Here is a 21,828-nt window from a genome sequence, read left to right on the forward strand (position 1 = left end):
TGGAACATTTTCAAGCAATTAGTATCTATTATTCCTAATGCGCTTTCTCCAGATGACGGGAATTAGGGTTGGGACTGCTCTGCCGGTCATGGCAAGAAATACTTGAAACGTTTAAAAAGTTAAGGAGCCAAAGACTCCTAATCGATGAAAAATGGGAGTTTGTTACGTTGCGCAAACTCCAATTTGTTGACTTCAGTCCAAGGCTTCTCGTAATTCGCCATAATTCGTCATGTGGCCGCTTGTTATGAACAGTCTGGGTGAGAACCTGCCAGGTGTTTACAACATTGTATTCCTCAATTGCATTGTATCCCCTTTGGAGGAGCCCATTGGTCCTATTGACCCTAAACATGAGTGTAATGGTACCGTACGGATGGGAGGACCCGACCACACTCTACACGCCGCTAATGCAGTTAGGTTCACCGTGGGTGAAAGTGAAGCATCCCCTATTGGATTTTCCTATTCGCCTCCGTTCTCATTCCCGTTTGACGACCCCCTCCCCCGACTTCCTGTAGTTTCCATCCCCCGAGTGGGACACGGTGACCCCGGAGGCCAAGAACCTGATCAACCAGATGCTGACCATCAACCCGGCCAAGAGGATCACATCCGAGCAGGCCCTGAAGCACCCATGGGTCTGCGTAAGTACCGGTCCCTTTCCCCGTCTCCTCACGTCTGGAAAGCTTTTTAGATTGGCATCGCCACCTTTTAGAGGGAGAAGACACGCACACTAACACATATAACAATACACACCCACATGCACTCGTAAAAGAATAACCATGATCAATACACACACACTCCAATTAAAGCATAACAATAATCAATACACACTCCAATTAAAGCATAACAATAATCAATGCACACGCGGCAATAAATGCCTCTGAATAATCAACGCACAACCACAGCAATAAATCACAGACACACACACACTCAAAATATGAATAACAATAATCAACACACACACTCCGCAATATATGAATAACAATAATCAACACACGCACTCTGCAATATATGAATAACAATAATCAACACACACACTCCGCAATATATGAATAACAATAATCAACACACGCACTCTGCAATATATGAATAACAATAATCAACACACACACTCCGCAATATATGAATAACAATAATCAACACACGCACTCTGCAATATATGAATAACAATAATCAACACACACACACACTCCGCAATATATGAATAACAATAATCAACACACACACTCTGCAATATATGAATAACGATAATCAACACACGCACTCAGCAATATATGATTAACAATAATCAACACACACACTGCAATATATGAATAACAATAATCAACACACACACACCGCAATATATGAATAACAATAATCAACACACGCACTCTGCAATATATGAATAACAATAATCAACACACACTCTGCAATATATGAATAACAATAATCAACACACACACTGCAATATATGAATAACAATAATCAACACACACACTCTGCAATATATGAATAACAATAATCAACACACACACTCTGCAATATATGAATAACAATAATCAACACACACACTCCGCAATATATGATTAACAATAATCAACACCCACACAGTTTACATGCCGTCTCTATAAAGCTGCTCTCGTCCCTCCTCTCCTCCCACAGCAACGCTCCACAGTAGCGTCCATGATGCACAGGCAGGAGACCGTGGAGTGTCTCCGCAAGTTCAACGCTCGTCGGAAACTCAAGGTACCGTCGGGGACCCCCCGTACCCCTGTCACTCTCTCCACTCTCACTGGCTCACTATGGACCCAGAAATACACGTTGAGTTGACTGGATGGCACATGAAGTGGACTGATCCACACAAAGCCATCCCGCTCTGTCTCTCTCTATCGCTCCCGTTCTTGTTTTGAAATTGCCGGTAATGTAAAATTGTGCCGTCAACATCTTTCCTCTTTCTTTGTCCGCCAGGGAGCCATTCTCACCACTATGCTGGTGTCTAGGAACTTCTCAGGTTGGTGTTCCTGGCACACACAGTGTCCCCTTAACCTCTGTCTGATGCCCACGTAATTATATATATTATATGTTTACCTGCTTGTATATATTTGTGTGTTTGTACATATATGAATAGGAGCTGTAATATCTCTCGTATTATCTCATGCTCATAGTAACGCGTGTAGAAGTGTTTCCTCAAACTACTGTTTTCGAAGCCATCTGTCACGCTAGATAACAGAACCACAAGGGTTTATTCTAGTGTGTGTACGTGTGTGTAGACTCGAGAAATAAACAAACAAGTGACGTGTTCCCAGGGCTACACTATAGCTAACGTAACACTGTGACATTCTGCAACGTACCATACCAGATGCTGTTTCCCTGTTGATGCTAACATGTCTCTCCCTGTCTGCGAGTCTCCCTCCTTCTGATGAGGCCTGGGAGTCTGTGAGTGTTTGTTTGTGTGTGAGCTTCCGACGGAGGGAGTGCGTGTCTTGTCTCTTCTACAAATGTCTGCATATTGAAGGTTTACTGCAGGCGTGCCAGAGTGGTGTAGTGCGTACTGCGCCGTGCCAATACTACACGTCTCAATAAGCGTGTTTAGAGTGGCGGCCCCTGGTTCACTGTCCACTATTCAGCCTTCGACTAAGTAAACCCCGGGGTTCCAGGTTTGGGCCCTGGTCCTGGGTGACTACCGGGGTGCTAGCTTATCCTGGGTTGGGTACGCAGCCCGTAGTGGCCCCGGCGCCAGGCCCCAAACGACATAGACCAGAGTTACCTCTATGCAGCGCCTCCCAACTGTAGCATCTTTTTGTCCAATAGTGGGCCGGCAGCATACCAACTCTGCTGCTGCCGCCTCCTCCACGGCCTCGCTGGCTCAGGAAGGTACGTCCCAGAGAAACGCCCAGACACTTCCTGTCTCTGCACACACACGCACACACACAGGCGAATACACGCATACGCACACAGGATGTACACAAACAAATACGGCTATTTCCTTACTGTGAGATTCAAAGCATGGATAAAAAAAACCCTACGGTCTACCCAGTCAGGCCACATTCAGTTAGCCCATGCATGCATTATTTGAAAACAAAACAAAAGTAGCCGACACGTGCAATTGTTTATGTGGCATATGCTCAAGCGCAAAGCAAGTCATTGTGCCACCACCAGCTCATTGTGGGCAGATAAAAAAAAATGCCTTCCGCAAGAGGACTGGGCTTTGTTTAGAGGAGCGGTAGTGCAGCCACTACTTAAGGTTCCTCTTTACGTCTCGCGTTGCTTTATGCACCGACCTCCTAGCTGTACTAGGAGCATGGACCTATGTACCCCAACAGCATGTCTGGTATGTCCCTCTGCGGTTATAAACCTTAGACGCATCCACACATTCACACGCATGCATTTTACGCGTCATACGCCTAGTTATGTCCCTCTGCGGTAAGAAACCTTAAACGCATCCACACATGCAAACACGCATGCATTTTAGGTGTCATCCACCACGTCAGTACACACTGATTCACTGGTCTGGACACCCTCCCCCCGGCTCTCGCGCCAGGGCTGGGACGGTCTCTGATGGGGCGTGGCTCTCTTCAGGGGAGGCTTGCAGGAGCTGGGTTGGCGTGCTGCCATCGTCGAACCTGGGTTTGGTGTGGGGTGGGGTGGGTGGCCGGGTGGGGGCGTCTGAGGGGTGGAGCCTGAGGATGCGGGAGAGCCACAAGCGATATGCAGGAGATGATAAGATATCGCATGGACCACAAATTGACCCAAAGCAGTGTGCAAGGTTGGAAGAGATACGCAAGCAGAGTGTCTTGGAGAATTCAGGTCTCAAACGGTGCTATTGATGCGGTCTAGCCTCATTTTCTATTCCGTATCGTCACTCTAATATCATTTACGCAATTTAATTGCATTAGGACCAAACACAATTCGGCCGTTGTCCAAAAAATAATGCTGCATCGTCACTTAGCGTGATCGACCGCTTTGGTGGAAGGCTGCATTGATTGGAAAGGATAAAAAAAAGAAAAAAAAAAAGATGTATTACAGAGGTATACTGCTGATGTGTAAACACATAGCATACAATAGCTAATACATACAATAGCGCAGCACCCCAGGTGTATAAATGCCTCCAGAGCTACACAAGGGGAACGGGAGGTCGCCTGATGACAGGCGGCCAACTGCCCATCCTCCCTTTGCTCCTTATGTCGCTTCCTCTCCCCCGCATCTGTTCAACGACTTTTTCTTTATTTAAATGTGGGACCGAAGGGCAATGAAGTCTCCCGGTTAAGTTTGGTAAAGTCATAAAAAAACAAAACAGGCTCCGCTCTCATTCTGCCAGACGGGCGGAACGGGTGGGGGTGGGGGTTGGGGTGGGGGTGGATGGTGAAGGTCGGCGATTCCGCTGGTGGCTCCCCGAGGTTCAGCAGCTGTTAGGATCAGACTTGGTAAAGCAGAACGCGATTCTCTGTCACTTTTTGGGCTTGTCACCCGGAGCAGAGGATCTCCTTCTGCTCTACCGCACACCGAGAGGGTCATCGTCAGAGCAGGAGCTGTATGTCGGACAGGCAGAGTAGGGTACGGAGTGTAGATATCTGCCCCCCCCCCCCCGCACCTTGCGGGGCTAGCAAAAGGGGTCGGACCCCTCATTGAGAATGAAGTGAAAGTGGTGGTTTGACTGTGCGAGTGTGAGCCCTGCGTCTCCTGGGGCTGCTCCATTCTGCGGAGGCCCGGGACCCATCGCCAGTTTGTAAGTTCTGTGAATACACCCCCTTCAACGTCGTTCTCCCCCCCCCCCCCCCCCCCCCCATTTTATTTTTTAAATCCTCCCCTTGTGACTGGACCCCTGGTACTCCCTCCTTTTAGTTTTTCTAGTTCCCCATTGCCCCCGTCTCTTCTCATTGGTGATGCATGTGATGCTCCTTCTCACCCAATGACGTCGGCTCGACACTGTTGCAACCGTGCATGTGAATGATTTGATTTGTGTGTCGTATTTTATTTATTCATTGATAAGGCCGCCAGATAGGCCTGGCTGGCTGTTTTGTTGCATGGAAATGGCCTGTGTGGTTTAACACTTACGCTGCACCATTAAGCCACCGGATGTTCTCCAACAGCGTTATTGCTGGGCTGAAGGGCGTCATAAACATCCCTGTACATATCCTTATTCTGATGTTTTACACCATCTTCCGCGTCACCCAGGTACACATTTTAGAGAGTTCTGGGCTGCTCTGCTTGGCTGCGGTAGTAAGAGTCGTAGCCAAACAACAGGGTAAACACACCCAGCCAAACCAACTCACACTCACACACACTCACCCTCACAATCTGGTGGCAAAATGGAAGCTCGGCACTCTTGAGGCTGTAATTTGTATCGTTGGTTTGTCCTTTTGGATGTTGCATGGGCGACCGAGACGGAAGATGTTTGTGTACAAACACGGCAGGGCATCAGAAGCATGGCTGGATACCACAAGACCCTATGTGGTTGCGAAAACGCCCATGCTCTCTGTTCCTCTACTCTTATGCATTGCACTAAGGAGCTCACTCATTTAGAAACCCCATCCCCTTCCTCTTTTTTGTTTGTCAATGCTCCCTCTTGTCTCCCCCCCACAACCCTTTCCCTGCCTGTCTCTTTATTTTGCATTGGAACATGTTTGTGTACAAACACGGCAGAGCATCAGAAGCACGGATAGATGCCACAAGACCCTGTCTGGTTGCGAAAACGCCCATGCTCTGTTCCTCTACTCTTATGCATTGCGCTAAGGAGCACACTCATTAAGAAACCCCATCCCCCTTCCTCTATTTTGTTTGTCAATGTTCCCTCTTGTCTCCCCCCCCCCACACCCTATCCCTCGCTGTCTCTCTTTTATTTTGCATTGGAAGGTAAGAGATTTCAGGAATCCAATTGTGTGCGCGTGTGTGTGCGTGTGTGTGTGATGACATGTAAGTGCATGCATGTGTGCGCGCACTTCCATGCTCGGGGAGTGCGTCTGACCGTCCGTGCATACGTCGAGCAAAGGAGTGCAAATTGCCTACGGGGGGGTATTTGGAGCCCCAGCCTGACGAGAGATGGCGGCGGCCTTTAAAGGAAATCAATGACTTAAATGAACCTGGCTCATCCTCGTCAGCGCTGGCGGCCGGCTCGGCCCGCGCGCCGAGGCTGCCAGACAGGAAATGGATTGAGAAAGTTTACTTAGCTCTCAGCCCAACCCACCCCCCCCCCCCCCCCCCCCCTCCCTGCTGCATCCCCTGTATCCCCAGATGGCAGTGACTGGATGTGTATAATGGGAATTAGTAACAAATCCTGTTAACCTACGCGGAACACACCCAGTCAGAGATCCATCCAAAGCTGGTCGGGGCACTGGCTATTTGCCAGGCCGTCGCGCACCTCATTTTGAAGTGTAGCTCTTCGTCGGGGAAGGGGAAGGCATGCTTATACTTGTTGGGTTATTGTTTTAAAATGATGGAAAATGATATCAGATTCCGTCGGATTATTTGGGTTGTGCTTTAAGCGACGGCTGGCTGATTTTCTCGAGCCCATTTGAAGCATACTGGAAAAAAAGGCAAAAGGCTGGGAATTTCTAGCACGGTCCGCAGGGAAATTTATACTCTGTCCCTCTACTGCGCTCTCTCTCTCTTTCTCTCCCTCCTTTTACAGCATGCAAAAGTTTACTCAACAAGAAGTCCGACTCAGCCAAGGTAAGCCTGCCCAATCCCATTACTTTGATTCCTCTGCTCTCTTTCCTTCTCCTCTTGTCTGTCCTCTCTCTCTCGCTCTCGCTCTGTACCTTTCTCTTCGTTCTTAGTTTATCTAAATTACACTTATTTCAAGCACACAAGTGTAATGCAATCTGTGTATTTAAATATATCTATATCCCAGTGTCAGGTTTCGTTTTGGGGTTGAAAAAATAAAGGTTTATCCCTTCCTGTCTTCCCCCAACACACACACACACACACACACACACACACGCCTCCACAGAATGGCCTCTTCTCAGACTTGTTGCAGCTCACGCTCCACTCTCCTCTGGTGGTTCTCCCCCAGGGACCGGGGAGAGTGTGTGTTGTATATCCACACTGTGCCGTTAAGTGGCCCAGTCATGAAGAGTTAGTGGAGCGGTAAAGAGGATGGTCCGGAAGACCATTCTGCTACACTCACCACTTGGCTCCTGCCATTTACTCACTTTGCTCCCAACAGCACCAGGGGGCTCCGGCCAACATAGGCCCAACCCCTAAGCCCCACCCACCCACCTTCAACCCCCCCCCCCCCCCCCCACACCCACCTTCATCCACCAACCCGTCCTCCACCCCCCACCCACTCACCACTCACCCTCCCTCCCTTTTTACATCTTTTCCTAAATGCTGTGCGAATCTAATGCATTTGTGCCTTTTCTACCCTCCCCCCCCCACACCGCCCTCCTCTCTCTGTGCACACCGCCTCGCACCCCCAGCCCTCGACCAACAACAGTAAGAACAGTATAGTGAGCGCCATCAATGCCCTGAAAGACAGCAACATGGGAACCAACTCCCAGATGGTACAGTAGGCCGCCGCCACCTCCCCCTCTTCTAACCCCATCCTGCTTCTAACACGAGTAGCGCCGTAGAGTCATGGCTGGCCTTTCTTTCTAACCCGCTACACCACCAGCACCCCCCCCCCCCCCCCCCGCCTCTTCTGGACCTTCAATGGATTGTTATTTGGCTAACCACAATGCAACTAACCTACTAGCAACAAACCTACTAGCAACCATGCTGCTTGATAGCACGGCCAATAACCCAAGTAGTGCGAGGGCCTTGATTCCCATTGTGTCCACTTATGAAAATAACGGATACACTCGCAGTATTACGCATAGGATGTTTTCATACTACACCGTCCAATCAACGGTATATCCGTTACTCTAAAGTAATCAAACTCTTAATAACACCATGTAGACCCAACCGATATGCTTGGCTTCTGCCGTTGAGGCCATGCTTCGCGCTCTTAAATCATAATTTACTACTATGTAGCATGTGAATATTTAAATCAAATCTATAAGTCACGATCGGTTCGGTTTGTTCAATATTAATGAAGCGTTTATGATGATGAGTTATAGTACATCGCCGTGGTTGACTCGTTAAGGCTTTCCGCCGTGAGGATGCTGTCATGCTCAAGTAGCAGGGAGGTCCCCGGAGACCTGCTGATGTATCTTAAGACCCATCTGGAGGAGCGGCATCACATCCTGGGGATGGGACTGGGCGGCCGGGGGCAGGGCGAGTGGCTCCGGTGTTTGAATACGGCAGGAAGCAACCGTTTTATATTTGTTATTGTCTGACTTTTTGCAAATGTTACGAGATACCAAATCAATGGCCAACGGCTATGGGACGAGTGCTACCTTACAGACCCTCCTCCAACCCCCCCCCCCCCCCCCCCCCCCCCCCCCCATGCCGAAGCTACGACACGAGCGCAATACCGCCATCCATTTCCCTGTGACATATTGCTTTTCCTACATCCGTAATCCCTGACCTTAACCACATGAAAACCCCTCCCCATAACCATTTCTAACCTAGTTATGTTCTACCACCCCACACTTCATTCCCCACGTGGCCAATTTCTGTACTTCAAGTACAGGTGTTCCTTGAATAGTTTTTCACCCGATGGGGCTTATTCGCCTAGCGGCCCGTATCGGATCCATCTTTGTTAGCTGGGTGGGGTGGAACTGAACCACATTCGGTGGGAGCTAATATGGCCGCGAGGTGACTATATTCCAATGCTCGGAACCCGAGCCTCTGTTGTGAAACGCTGATCTTATTCCGCCCGGCCTCGTCCCGCATGGAGCACAGCTCCACTTGCGTTTGTACATCTCGTGCACATTGTTACCGCACATTGCGTATCCTCCTCCTCCCCCTGCCCCCGCTGTACGCAACGCTCGCCCATCTGTCCCGGCTGCATCCCGTGTGCCTAATCCCCCTGAGCACTCCCCACTCCGACACACACGACGCTCCGCTGGCGGCGCACTCTCTCTGTCTTTAAAAGCAGGCTAGGCTAGTAGGGCAGCGTTCCCAATCCAAACTCCTCCACTCTTGACCTCTCCGGCATTCCGACGGCGTGACCTCAGCGTTCCCGTCATCCAGCCGCCTTTACCAGCCTGTCGCGGGCTATTCACGAGCATTGCTGGCATGCGCTGAATTTCCCGGTGGTGACAGTGGTGTGTTTTGTCTAGTCCCGTTTAAGGCTGTATTCCTCAGCGACCCGAGTTTCCTGGATCGGAAGGGGGGGGGGGGGGGGGAAGGGCGGGTACTCAATATATATTTTTAAACCCTGACCTCATCGGTGAGGTTCCGTGCAGCTAAGGGGGATCCATAGTTGCTGTTCTCCCCTCCTTCCCCACCCCCACCATGTAGTAACACACATTAACTGGTGTGTCCGTGACCCCCTCAGGAATCCCAGAGCACCGTGGTCCACAACCCCCCCGACGGTGTCAAGGTGAGGGGAGCCGTTGTTGTTCAGTGTATTGGATATTATTTGAGTTGGCATTATTATTATTATTATTATTATTAGTTGAATTGAAAAAGGTAATCCACCCTGTCACCTGAACCACTCTCTGGACTACTGGGTCAATATGTGCTATTAATTCCGCTATCTCTAATTTGCTGTTTGTCTCTCTTTCTCTCTCTCTCTATCTGTCTCTCTGTCTCTCTGTCTCTCTCTCTCTCTCTGTCTTTGTGTCTCTCTCTCTCTGGCCCCCGCCCTCGCTCTCTCTCAGGGATCAACGGAGAGCAATGCAACCAATGACGAGGAGGAGATGAAGGGTACGCTGGGACTTGTAGTCCTTCTCTTCTCCCCCTGCGCCCCTACCCCATCCCCTGACTCTGAGAGTCATATCTTGTGCATACTTGACAGTCGGTAGTAATACGTTGTAGTAGAGACCACCATGTGTGTGGTGAGATACAACATGTGCCTCTCCCACTATTAAATGTGTGGGGTGTGTGTGTGTGTCGTGCTGCGTTTGTTTGTGCGTGTGTGTGTGTGTGTGTTCTAGCGGACAGCTCGGTGCTGAGTCAGAACAGTGCCACAGAGGAGATGCCCCTCCTCCTCTCCTCATCCCAGAGTTCACCTGCCAGTAAGTCTGTCTGCAACCCTGGCAAAGAGTTGTCCTCCTAATTCCCCTCCTTCTCCTTTCTGTGACAATGGACTCCAAACCCAACCCACCCACCCACACTCCACCGTGGAGAGCCAATGTCGTGTGTGTGTGTGTGTGTGTGTGTGTGTGTGTGTGTGTGTGTGTGTGTGTGTGTGTGTGTGTGTGTGTGTGTGTGTGTGTGTGTGTGTGTGTGTGTGTGTGTGTGTGTGTGTGTGTGTGTGAGTGAGAGATTCCCTGTGTCCCTGCTGGAAGCACTGCAAGCTGACCATGACACACACATTCCCCTTGGCCAGACTGACTCTCTACTCTCTTGCTCTGTCCTTGTCCTTTTACCTCCTTCGTGACCCTCCCTTCCTCTCCTCCCCTTTCCTCGTCTTTGCATCCTTCCCGGCGCCTCTTATCCTGTTTCCATGGTCCTGGTCCTGCTACACGATGGCAGCCGTCCCTAATCTTAGAACTGATCGTCTTCTGTAAACATGGGACATAGAGAACAGTGTCCACCGGCATGACGCAACTAGTTTAAAGAATACCGACCTTCTACTCAGTGGCTAGTGATTCTGGTTGTTGGGAAAACCAAGCAATGTCGTCACCCTAATGAGAGAGAGAGAGAGAGGGAGACAGTCATTGTTAGTTGACAATCACACACTTGGTAAACCAAGGCCGGGTAAATGTGTCCAATTAAATAAATATGTGTACACCCGCTGTTATAATTGGCCAATTAGGGCCAAAGGGACTTAAAAGCCGGGCCTTTGATTGGGCAAACCCCGTGGGCCTCCGTATTGATCGTTTAATCCTCAGATGTTGATGAGTGAGGAGTCCCTGAACGTTCCTTTATCGTATTCCCTTTTGCCACGGTGACCAACTAGTGCCCGGCGAGCCTTGTGTGTTCTGTGCATCGTTCACGTCTGCACGACGCCATCGTTAGTTGACCAGCAATGTCATTCACCTCCTCGGGTCGGCCACGGCTCCCTGGCCACGCTGCACCAAAACACTGTAGCCGCGTCCGTGGAGACGAACGGCTCCGTCCTCGAGTCTGTTGCTGGTGGCTTTAATCACTGGCCCTGTCTGATGCACTGCAGCATCTCTGCCCTTCTCCCCCTCCCTCCCTCCCTCCCTCCCTCCCTCCCTCCCTCCCTCCACCCTTCCCTCCCAAAATGTCCCTCCCCCTCTACACTCGGTTCCGAGGAAAACATGTATTTGAGTAGAACAGGTGAACAGGCTGTGAAACGACCCCGATGCATTCCCGTACGCCACACTTGGCCACTCGTGCGCTGCAGCACACATGCTGGCGTGTGCCCACATGCGCTGGTGTTGCTGCAGGCGGAGTCTTGCGTCTGTTGCTTTTTGGCTACATGCCGCTCTGTGTCTCCTACTTTCCCACGTGTGTGACTGTGTGTGACTGGTGGGAAATTAACACCCATACTGACTTGAAATGACTTGCCTGCTGCTTGCTAACCCCATGTTTATTCTCCTTTTGGTTGTTGGTCGTTTTTTCCAGTTATGTTGTCGTGGCCCGCCCCCCTCCCCCGTTGAGTTTGGTGTGCAGAGCTTCCATGTTTCTGTGTCTTGTGTCCTACATGTTTTTGTAGCATAGATGCATGGCTGTGTCTTCATGTGTGGGTGTGATGCATGCATATGTGTGTGTGTGTGTTTGTGTGTGTGTGTGTGTTGCCCATTGACCATGCCACTGTGTGTTCCAGCTGTTCCGCCGAATGACATAAAGCGCATGGCATGGAACAGCACGGGCAACAGCAGCTCCTACCCCGAGTCAGAGCAGGCTCAGTCTGCCCCCGACGCGGCTCCACTAGGGGGCAGCGCCGTCCCAGCTAAGACCAACACGCAGCTGAGTAAGACCACTGTGTGTGTGTGTCTGTGTGTGTGTGTGTGTGTGTGTGTGTCCATCTGTGTGTGTGCGTGCCTTAGCTAGTTCTACTGTCCCTGACTGAGGGTGTGGGTTGGGGGGGGGGGGGGGGGGGGCGTGCCAACTAGAAGCAACACTCGGCTATGTGTGTGTGTGTGTGTGTGTGTGTGTGTGTGTGTGTGTGTGTGTGTGTGCCTTAACTAGTTCTACTGTCCCTGACTGAGGTTCTGGGTGGGTGTGCATTTTCCAACTTGTTAGAGATGAAAGCGGAGAGGCGCCTTCGGTCTGTTAGGCGGCTGAAGTCATTAGTGGACCGAGGAAGGCCTTCAGAGGACACACCCTTGTCGACATCTATCAGCACATGTGCTCGTCCGCTCATTCGTTCGCTCGCTCCTCATCCCTTCTCGTCTGCGGCGCCCACTCGTGTGCACCCGTGCAGGCGATGGCGCGGCAGACGTCCCTTTCTCTTCTGGCATGCATGCGCACACGCACGCCTCGGCATATACCCGCGCACACACACGCTCACACACTGCAGGATGAGAGGGTGCGACGTGCGGTCAGGGTAGGTCTCGTTCGGAATGAGTAATGAGAGGGTGAGCAGGGGGGGGGGGGGGGGGGGGGGGCGGGGGGGAGTGTAGAGGGTAAACCAGGACATCCACATCAACGTGTTTAACTATTCGGCGTTTGTCTCGCGCTCCTCAATGTCCATCTGGGTCTGCCTTGCACTGTTTCAACGTGCCTCTCTCTCTCCCTCTCTCTCTCTCTCTCTCTCTCCCTCTCCCTCCCTCCAGCTCGCAAACAGGAGATAATCAAGATAACAGAGCAGCTGATTGAGGCGGTCAATAATGGCGATTTTGATGCTTACACGTGAGTTAGATTCCCAATCACATGCAGCTGGTGGTAATCGGATGTTTTTTTGTTTTGGCGGGTTATTTACATCTAATCCCTCTTTAAATGTATGTGTTTCTCTCTCTCTCTCACAATCTCCATCTGTCTCACGCTCTCAGGAGGATTTGTGATCCTGGGCTCACCTCTTTTGAACCTGAGGCTCTAGGGAACCTGGTCGAGGGCATGGACTTCCACAAGTTCTACTTTGAGAACTGTGAGTCTTCCTTCTTCTGCACATCAATGTATACACACACACACACAGACACACAGACACAGACACACACACAGACACACACACGCAGACACACACACACAGACACACACACACAGACAGACACACAGACACACACCCTGAGTCACCCGGCGGCCATCTTGGGTCTAAACCATAGCCGGGAGTTGGAACGGTTCCACTGTCGGTAACCCATTCCTCTGGCACTGCTTTCGATTTTGCTGCTGTATGAGGCGGCGGCTTCTGATTGATTAGAAGATTGTGCTTACTAGACTTTTTGTTTGCTACTAATCAACGCATTGAAATAACACAATATGAGGAAAAATATGTCGTCATTTACTTTAAATGTCTTTCTAAAGGTTTTATTTATGCAGCCTAAATAAACGTCCAGAACTAGGATTAGCGTCCGTCGGTGGAACCGAGGGCCCGCTACGTCATACAGCAGCGCAATGGAAGGCACCAACAGAGGAATTTGTTAGGGAGAGACATTTGTTCCTTATATTAGAACCGATGAGCTAGCATTTGGAGCCAAGATGGCCGCCAGGTGACTAAGCCCCGTTATGAGTGTGGGGTCTGACACTTTTTCCATAAAGGATAACTCAATTAGGTATTATGAAAAAGTAATCCTTCTTGCTCCTTCGCTCTGTTGAAGCGCAACTACCCTACATTGATTAATTTTTGACCATCCGTGAAACATAAACCCACACAACCGCATTGCTGTGTCAGAACTTGTGTTTTGGTCAAGAAGTTGTCATAATACTAAAACACGGCACTAATACTAAATCAAACCGACGATACCCGCTCCGTCCGCCTCTACAGACCGTCCATTCCGAGCCACTCTCCCTTTGTGAACCATTGTCGCATTTCGTGTGTGTGTGTGTGTGTGTGTGTGTGTGTGTGTGTGTGTGTGTGTGTGTGTGTGTGTGTGTGTGTGTGTGTGTGTGTGTGTGTGTGTGTGTGTGTGTGTGTGTGTGTGTGTGTGTGTGTGTGTGTGTGTGTGTGTGTGTCCCCGTCCCTAACGCAGTGCTGAGCAAGAACAGCAAGCCCGTGCACACCACTCTGCTCAACCCCCACGTGCACCTGATCGGCGAGGACGCGGCGTGCATCGCCTACATCCGCCTCACCCAGTTCCTGGACTCCACGGGCCGCCCGCGCTCCAGCCAGTCGGAGGAGACCCGCGTGTGGCACCGCCGCGACGGCAAGTGGCTCAACGTGCACTTCCACTGCTCAGGGGCCCCGGCCGCGCCGCTCCAGTGATCAGGTGAGCGCACGCACACACACACACGTGCACGTGAACACACACGGGCACACGCGCGCGCGCTTACCAATGAGCCCATACGTACCAACGAGCATGCACATAAACATAGACAACGTACCCCCTCACATATAGTACCCCCTCACATATAGTACCCCCTCACATCTAGTACCCCCTCACATATAGTACCCCCTCACATATAGTACCCCCTCACATATAGTACCCCCTCACATATAGTACCCCCTCACATATAGTACCCCCTCACATATAGTACCCCCTCACATATAGTACCCCCTCACATCTAGTACCCCCTCACATATAGTACCCCCTCACATATAGTACCTCCTCACATATAGTACCTCCTCACATATAGTACCTCCTCACATATAGTACCCCCTCACATATAGTACCTCCTCACATATAGTACCTCCTCACATAGAGTACCTCCTCACATATAGTACCCCCTCACATATAGTACCTCCTCACATCTAGTACCCCCTCACATCTAGTACCCCCTCACATATAGTACCTCCTCACATATAGTACCTCCTCACATATAGTACCCCCTCACATATAGTACCCCCTCACATCTAGTAGCCACACTCTCTCATATTTTGCCAGTGGACAGGGACTCACTCAATGAGAGTGTTGGGTGGTCCTTTAAAAATGACCTGATTGTCCAGTAATGATCCGGGAATAATCCCAAAACTAAATTGGCTCACAGAGAGGAAGTGGTGGAATACTCTCACAGCGTATTTCACTCACTAATCTGATGGCCAGGCCATTTGTAACTCATGACACTCAGAAAACAGCTTACAACGTAACACCTACAGCACCTTTTAAAACACCACCACACTAGAGGTGCGTGTGCAGCGTCCAACCAGCTTCTGTCTCTCTCTCTCTCCCCCCCCCCCCCCCCCCCACAGTAGTCCAGAGGCTCCAGTCTACTGGAGTGTGCGTTTTTGGGGGGCAGTTTTTTCGGCGAGTGTGTTTAAGGGGCCCGTCCTCTGCGTGGATTGGCTAATGCCTAGGAGCCCGGCCGGGCAAGATTGCATCCCTCTCCACGACACCAACCAATCCCAGTCCCTCCTTTGACCTGCTGGGGGCCGGCCGAACACAGACTCCGCCCCCATGGGATGATGCATGCAACTGGCGCCTGACCGGAGGGCGCACCTTAGCCCTCTGACCCCCCTCCCCCGGCGGCCATCTTTTTTCTGCCCGTGCAAGACGAGACACCCTGGGGGAGACAGCGTTTACAGTTGAACTTGTGACAGTTTATGAGTATGAGTAATGAATATATTGTTAATTATGACTAGCTGTACCAGAAAAATCACCAAAACACAACCAACCAAGCATTTATATTTACTATCTTAAAAAAAAAGAAAAAAAAGGGAGAAGCGACGAGGGGGGGGGGGGGGGGGGGGAGAGATTGGCGGCAGCGGCAGCCGAACTGGGATTTTAACCGTGCACCCGCAGCAGGGGGGGGTCTCTAGTGGACCCCAGGGGCAGACGGCGCTGTGCTGGGTACCGGCATTTTGATGTGTATATGACGTAGGGATGCTTTCCTCTAGGTAAGCAGTCCAGCTGGCATGGGGGAGGGGGGGGGGGGGGGGTTGTTGTCAGACTGGAACGGAGTCAGCAGGAGAAACTAACCGGAATGAAACGAGCAAGCTTGATATCAACGACATGAAGCACCAAAGTGTAGAACTTTACGCTTTTTCTGTGTACTCATGTGTGTTTTTCCGTGTGCTGTTCTGTCGAGGGGTGCTGACGTGGGGGTGGGGGTGGGAGGGGGCGGGTGGCGGGGTGTGAGATGGACGTGTGTTTTATTGTGTTTTTAGCGTCCCCGTTGCGTTCCTCTTTAAAAACTAGCGTCTGCCTGAACTACTTTTTAAGCAAGCTTTCTGTTCCTTTCCGTTCTTTCGTTTTTTTTCCACACGGGGACTTTTATCGTGCAAGTGTTGGAGCGGCCCGGTGCGCCGCGCTGTGAGCGAGGGCGTGCATGTGTTGCGGCGCAAGGAGAGGCTGCGGCGGGTATGGCGTCTGCGATTTGCATGTTTGACCGCGACCTCTCCTTCACTCTCCCTCGCCCCCTTCCCATATCCACCCTAATCCCCAAACTCCTTGCCTTCTCCTCAACCTAACCCCAAACTCCTTGCCCCCATGTCCTCCTCCCCCCAAACCTTTCCTCTTAACCCCCTCACCCCCCACGGCTGTCCCCCTCCTCTGCTTCTGGCTCTCAAGGGAACTGACGTCCCGTTCTGTTATCACTGTGTATATGCAGTGTCTTCTGTATAGATAAATGTAGAGAAAAGTGTAATATATGTACATGCATCCAAGAGACTCTTGTCCTGTGCGTCGGCTGTGGGATTTAGCCGATGGTACCCTGCAATGTCCCCCATCCCCCCCCCCCCCCATTGTTTGTTTAACAAAAGTAAACAAAACAAACAGCCGCAACTGTTTGTAACACGTGGTCGATCGGGAGCTTTCTGATGCGCTCCAACGCTCTCTTCCTCGGTAAACCGGACTTGAGATGCCGGTAATTTACGATTGATTTAAAGTACTTGGGGATACTTTCCCAGACTTAACTTCACCCAGAGTCCCTTACGGACGTCTGCACTCAGGCTGCACAAACATAAACGCACACACATATATACAGACAAACACACACACGCGCACAAGTTGCCACGTTTTGTCCCATGGCCACTTCACTGTGTTCGGAGGATGTGATCATTTGACTTTTAAAGGGAAAACCGGTGTACCCTCGTGCTGTTTGACCAGCCGAGTGGAAACCTCTGTCGTTGCTTCCCCAGCCCCCCTCCCCCTTCCCCCTCCTGAAAAATATATTGTATTTTGTGAGTCGTTCACAAAAGGCACACACACACACACACGTGCATACCTGTCTATACCAAACGCACGTGGGGAGGGGAACTGTTGCCTATCCGCACCAGAGCTCGGTGGTGTGTGCGGGACAGCGAGGTCGTTCTGTGCTAATCCAACGTGTCCGTTCCTCCGTCCGTCGTGAGTCTCGACCAGCCCCCCCCTCCCATCGCTCCTCTGATGTCCCCTGACCCTGTTGCTCTCGTAGTGCTTCGTTGGTCTGTACTAGCTCCTCTTGTCGTTTTCACTCGTTGCTGGATTGTCGTTTTCTCTGTTCCGTTTCTCTGTCTTTTGTTTTCGTCGTCGTCGTCGCCGTTGAACTTGTCTCTTTTGCAGTTTTTTGTAATATAACGCTCTGCCAAGCTAGAGTTCTGCACTCTCCCTCAGACCGATACACACACACACACACACACCTACACACAAAAACCCGCACCCACAACCGCACACACACAAACACACACACAAACCTGCACTTAAGCACCCGCACAAAATAAAAGGGAGTTTGGATCGAGGTTAACAATTATGATCAGAGATGAATTAAGGCTCAGTTAAATGTTTCTGTTGTCGACCCCGGGAGTTTTTTGAGAATTCTGCCTGCTCAGTAGAGGGAGAGGGAGAGTGCGAGAACGAGGAAGAAAGAAAGAGGGAGAGGGAGGGAGGGAGAGAGAGAGAGAGAGAGGGGTGCTGGTTTCAAAACCCGGCACCACCAGACCGGGAGACCTAGTTATATGCATGTTTCAGTTAAGCATTTCCGCCATGTTCCTGCCTTATTAAAAAGGACAGGGGATGGCGTTTCTAATATATAACAATATTTGCATCTTTGAAACGAGAGCCGCCTCCATCCAGAATGTTGAAATAATAGGTGACATGAAAAATAAAAAAATAAAATACGTTTAAAAAATCTATATATCAACTAAAGGATTGAGGAGCCGTAGCTTGGTTTGAGGCCCTTGATGTTAGTATTTTTTCCCTGCGTTGTAATGATATACTATTGGGCTGCGCTTCCGTCCCCAGCCGCCTCCATGTGGATGCTGGTGTTTTTTTGCATGATCATGTTGTACACTGAAATACAACCATGAATTGACAACTATCAAGTGTTTGTCTGAGTGTTAGTTGGTCTTCATCATAGCTTTGTTATTCTTCAAAAACTTGGATCTTGAAAGTATTTAATAAAAATACTATTTCAGCACTGGGCTGTTCTCTCGTTTTGTGGTTTGTTCTCTTCTTGGTCTTTGGTTGTTTTTGTTTTTTGGGGTTCTGACAAAGATGACGAATTCGGACATGGGGCAAATGTTGAAAAGTGTGTATGATTAATGTGAATGCAAATAATTATTTATTGGTGTTCTTAATATTCCCAGTTGAAATGTTAATACCTGGACGTTTACAATTACCTGCACAATTATTCCTCAAGCAAGTGGCAAAATGGTGCACCCTTCCCCCCCCCCCGTCAATAATAATCGATAATCAACTACATTGACACATTTGCACAATTCCTCTACTCTAGTATATAAAAACGGTGGCCTTATAATAGGTCCTGCGACTCCTGCTCATTGAACTTTATCTGATCCTGGGTCTGTGTTGCCTCGCGGCTCTGACGGTGCAGTGCGTCCTGTTTCAGCTGCATCAGCCCGCAGCAGGGTTGAATAATGCTTTATCCTTATTTAAGGCTCCGTTGTGGTCTCATTTAGAAGATTATTTTAAGGTTGTGTGTGTGTCACAGAAGTAGGTCAGATCCCCTAGTTATTTTTGCTGCGTGATTAATGAGACCGCCTCAGTAAAACATGCACCCACCCACGCACGCACACACCCAATAGATTTCGAAAGACGTTGGACTGAAGGAAGTTTCTGATGTCACATTTGATCTCTATTTGTGTGTAATGTCTTGCCTCATGCAATGAGCCGGACGTGACTATCAGAGTGGAACATTCATCTTCATCGTCTTCTGCTGTCCCTTCCTCTGTGCTGATGAGCACTGTCAGCACAGAGTCCAAGAGGTTATTCGCACCCGAGTCCCACCAAGCTGACCCAAGAGAGCCATTGAGATGCCCTGGAACTGAGCTCTTCTGCTGCCTTCACACATCTAGGAGCTCAGCCTGGGTTCCCTTCACCCTCCCTGGCCTGGTACCAGATGGTTATGCGTGAGTGTGTGTGTGTGTGTGTGTGTGTGTGTGTGTGTGTGTGTGTGTGTGTGTGTGTGTGTGTGTGTGTGTGTGTGTGTGTGTGTGTGTGGCCAAGCACACAACCTTCGTTGCTGAAGGCCATGGGAAAAAATTGGGGGAATGCAGAATGCTGGCAAGACACGAAAACGAATGGAAATGCTATTCACAACGTTTGACATCCCAAGCTTGTAGATAATAGACCATGCTTAGGCTTACTTAATGTAACGAATTAAAGTGGTATGACTAAATGTTTTTTACATTAAAAAAAAAAGCATTCTCATTGGAAAATCTTTGAGCCAATTAGCTGATGTAGGTCGTACAGAAACACAACGCAGAGGCTGGAACGGACAGACAGATACTTAAGAGTTGAGGGCAGGAATGACATAGACCTTATGAAATCAGACTGTCGTTATAACGTATTTTCGTCGTTTGGCCTCACGCTGTGATAGGCCTACTGCAGAGTAGGTTTTCGTGTTAAGTTAAATGCAGCTCTCTGTGTAATTCACTTGCTTTCTTTGTGCCTTTATATAGCACTGATGCCATTACACTGGTGTCGAACACATTGTTCACAATGAACAATTGTTAATCACGTTAAACAGCGGTTTACATATCCCAGGAAAGAGCTGCACATGTGGGAATTGTAAGGCGGTTCAGACAAAAGCCTTGATTTAACGGGCTCTTGGGCGACTAAGCAGATTTATGCTTCATTTTCTCGGGAAAACAATAATATGCTTTGTATGCATATTTTTTTCAAAACCCGCATATTGTCATTGTGGGACATTTTGTCCAATGCACTGCGGACCTTCATGCAGTAGCCTACTCTAATAATTATCGGAGAGACAAAATGTTCGACTTGGTTTGGATGGCGATTACCCAGTTGAGATCATAACATTCACATTGGACTCAGCTAGAATAAACTCAACGCGCTGCGACTGCAACATTGAAATCGGTCGAAGCCTAATCGTGACACAGGGTTAACTTCGGTTCTCATTTAATACGATTTGAAAACCAATTTGAATAGTTATCAGCTGGAAACGCTGAATGCAAGGCAGCACACGTGTGGAGGGAATCGCTGACATCAAAGAAACAGCCAGACAGCTTCCATCGAGCTTTGCATTTCACCATAATTTAATAATGATTCGGCACGTCACAACGCGGTACAATGAATGAATGCAATACAGATCCAGAAGGCATACTTCACAGCACTTTATAACAACAGACATATTTACAGCAGGAGCTTAAGTTCATAAAACACAAATTGGTCTCAAAGAGGATGAGCGAATGGCTTAGTTTATGTACAAGATTATAAAAAAACAGGCATTAGACCTAGAGGTCGGACTGACGGAGGCTACAAGATGCTGAACAACGCGATGATGCACAATTTTCTTGGGGCACACATGTCCATCCGAATAACCAAAGTATAAAAAAATTAACAATTAGAGCCATATTACCCACGCTACGACCCTGTAAAAATAGAATATTTCCGCCATCTACTGGTGAGATCACGCACCTGTCCAGAAAACAGAAATGACAACAGAACAGACACCGATTCACTTTAACAGTTCTATTCAAGGCAAGAATGGATGCATTACACTCATTGTCTACACTACCAACCAGATGATCTACCTACCTACCTACCTACCTACCTACCTACCTATCTACCTGTCTACCTATCTATCTATGCACCTTGTACTACTCTACCTAAAACCCATGTAGTAGAACCTAAGGACGAAAAAGCCCAAACCTAATCCCATGGCCTTCAACAGCTAATAGACTTGGTATGCGGAAATCGCTGAAGACCTTGTGAAGAGGAGCGATGAACACTGGCACAGAAAAAAAAAAATCAGGACAGCCTGAGAAGGAAAACCACTGTTAAATATTCTATTTTTACTGGTTTTCCCGGTGTGGCTTACTCACCACCCACAACCCTTTCACTCGAGCGCCTTATGAGGGAGGCAAAGACTTTTGGACTCTGTGTAATCTAAGATACATCCGCGATATACAATGAATGTTAGCTTGTTCTATTTCATTGTTTTTTTTAAGGCTAAATGCAAACCTACAGTGGTCCGTACTGCAAGTGTTATTTATTTGCTTTTCTGTTTTGGAAAATCCCTCTTAAAATATATTGTTGTATTTGATCAATTCATTAGCGATGCAGATAAAGCATGCTGACATTTTATATCTCAGTCAAGCCTGAATCAGTGAATATTGTACTTTTTTTTTTTAAAAGCCCTTTTAGTGCACTGACCCATAATGCATTCATTTCCCACTAGTCTCCTCGCATCCCGGCTTAAAGGTAATGGAGACTGATGAAGATGAATTCAGAACTCACTGTCCCTCCTCCTGTTGCTCTGCTGTTCTCCTCCTCTACCGTTTTGTACTGTAGAAACCTCTTTTATCTTAAGTCTTCTCTATCTCCCTACCCCTCTCTCTCTCTCTCTCTCTCTCTCTCTCTCTCTCTCTCTCTCTCTCTACCTCACTCTCTCCCTAACTCT

The 21,828-nt window shown here is 49.2% G+C and overlaps 1 protein-coding gene across 7 annotated transcripts in view; it reads left to right on the forward strand.

Annotated features, from left to right (window-relative positions):
* LOC130370998 (calcium/calmodulin-dependent protein kinase type II subunit gamma) overlaps positions 1-16,065 on the forward strand; it is a 29,516-nt gene extending 13,451 nt beyond the window's left edge. The window contains exons 10-23 of one of the 7 annotated variants that reach the window (XM_056576581.1): positions 513-635; positions 1,639-1,722; positions 1,945-1,987; positions 2,788-2,850; positions 6,605-6,645; positions 7,395-7,478; positions 9,359-9,403; positions 9,684-9,729; positions 9,960-10,040; positions 11,762-11,908; positions 12,714-12,789; positions 12,930-13,024; positions 14,064-14,300; positions 15,221-16,065. In XM_056576581.1, the coding sequence (XP_056432556.1) occupies positions 513-635; positions 1,639-1,722; positions 1,945-1,987; positions 2,788-2,850; positions 6,605-6,645; positions 7,395-7,478; positions 9,359-9,403; positions 9,684-9,729; positions 9,960-10,040; positions 11,762-11,908; positions 12,714-12,789; positions 12,930-13,024; positions 14,064-14,296 (1,161 nt within the window). In that variant the 3' untranslated portion in view covers positions 14,297-14,300; positions 15,221-16,065. The remainder of the gene's footprint in view (positions 1-512; positions 636-1,638; positions 1,723-1,944; positions 1,988-2,787; positions 2,851-6,604; positions 6,646-7,394; positions 7,479-9,358; positions 9,404-9,683; positions 9,730-9,959; positions 10,041-11,761; positions 11,909-12,713; positions 12,790-12,929; positions 13,025-14,063; positions 14,301-15,220) is intronic. The other 6 variants (XM_056576584.1, XM_056576583.1, XM_056576585.1 and 3 more) reach the window with 6 other exon arrangements.
* The last annotated feature ends 5,763 nt before the right edge of the window (positions 16,066-21,828 follow it).

The sequence above is a fragment of the Gadus chalcogrammus genome, chromosome 18 (genome assembly GCF_026213295.1).
Source record: "Gadus chalcogrammus isolate NIFS_2021 chromosome 18, NIFS_Gcha_1.0, whole genome shotgun sequence".
Lineage (NCBI taxonomy): Eukaryota > Metazoa > Chordata > Actinopteri > Gadiformes > Gadidae > Gadus > Gadus chalcogrammus.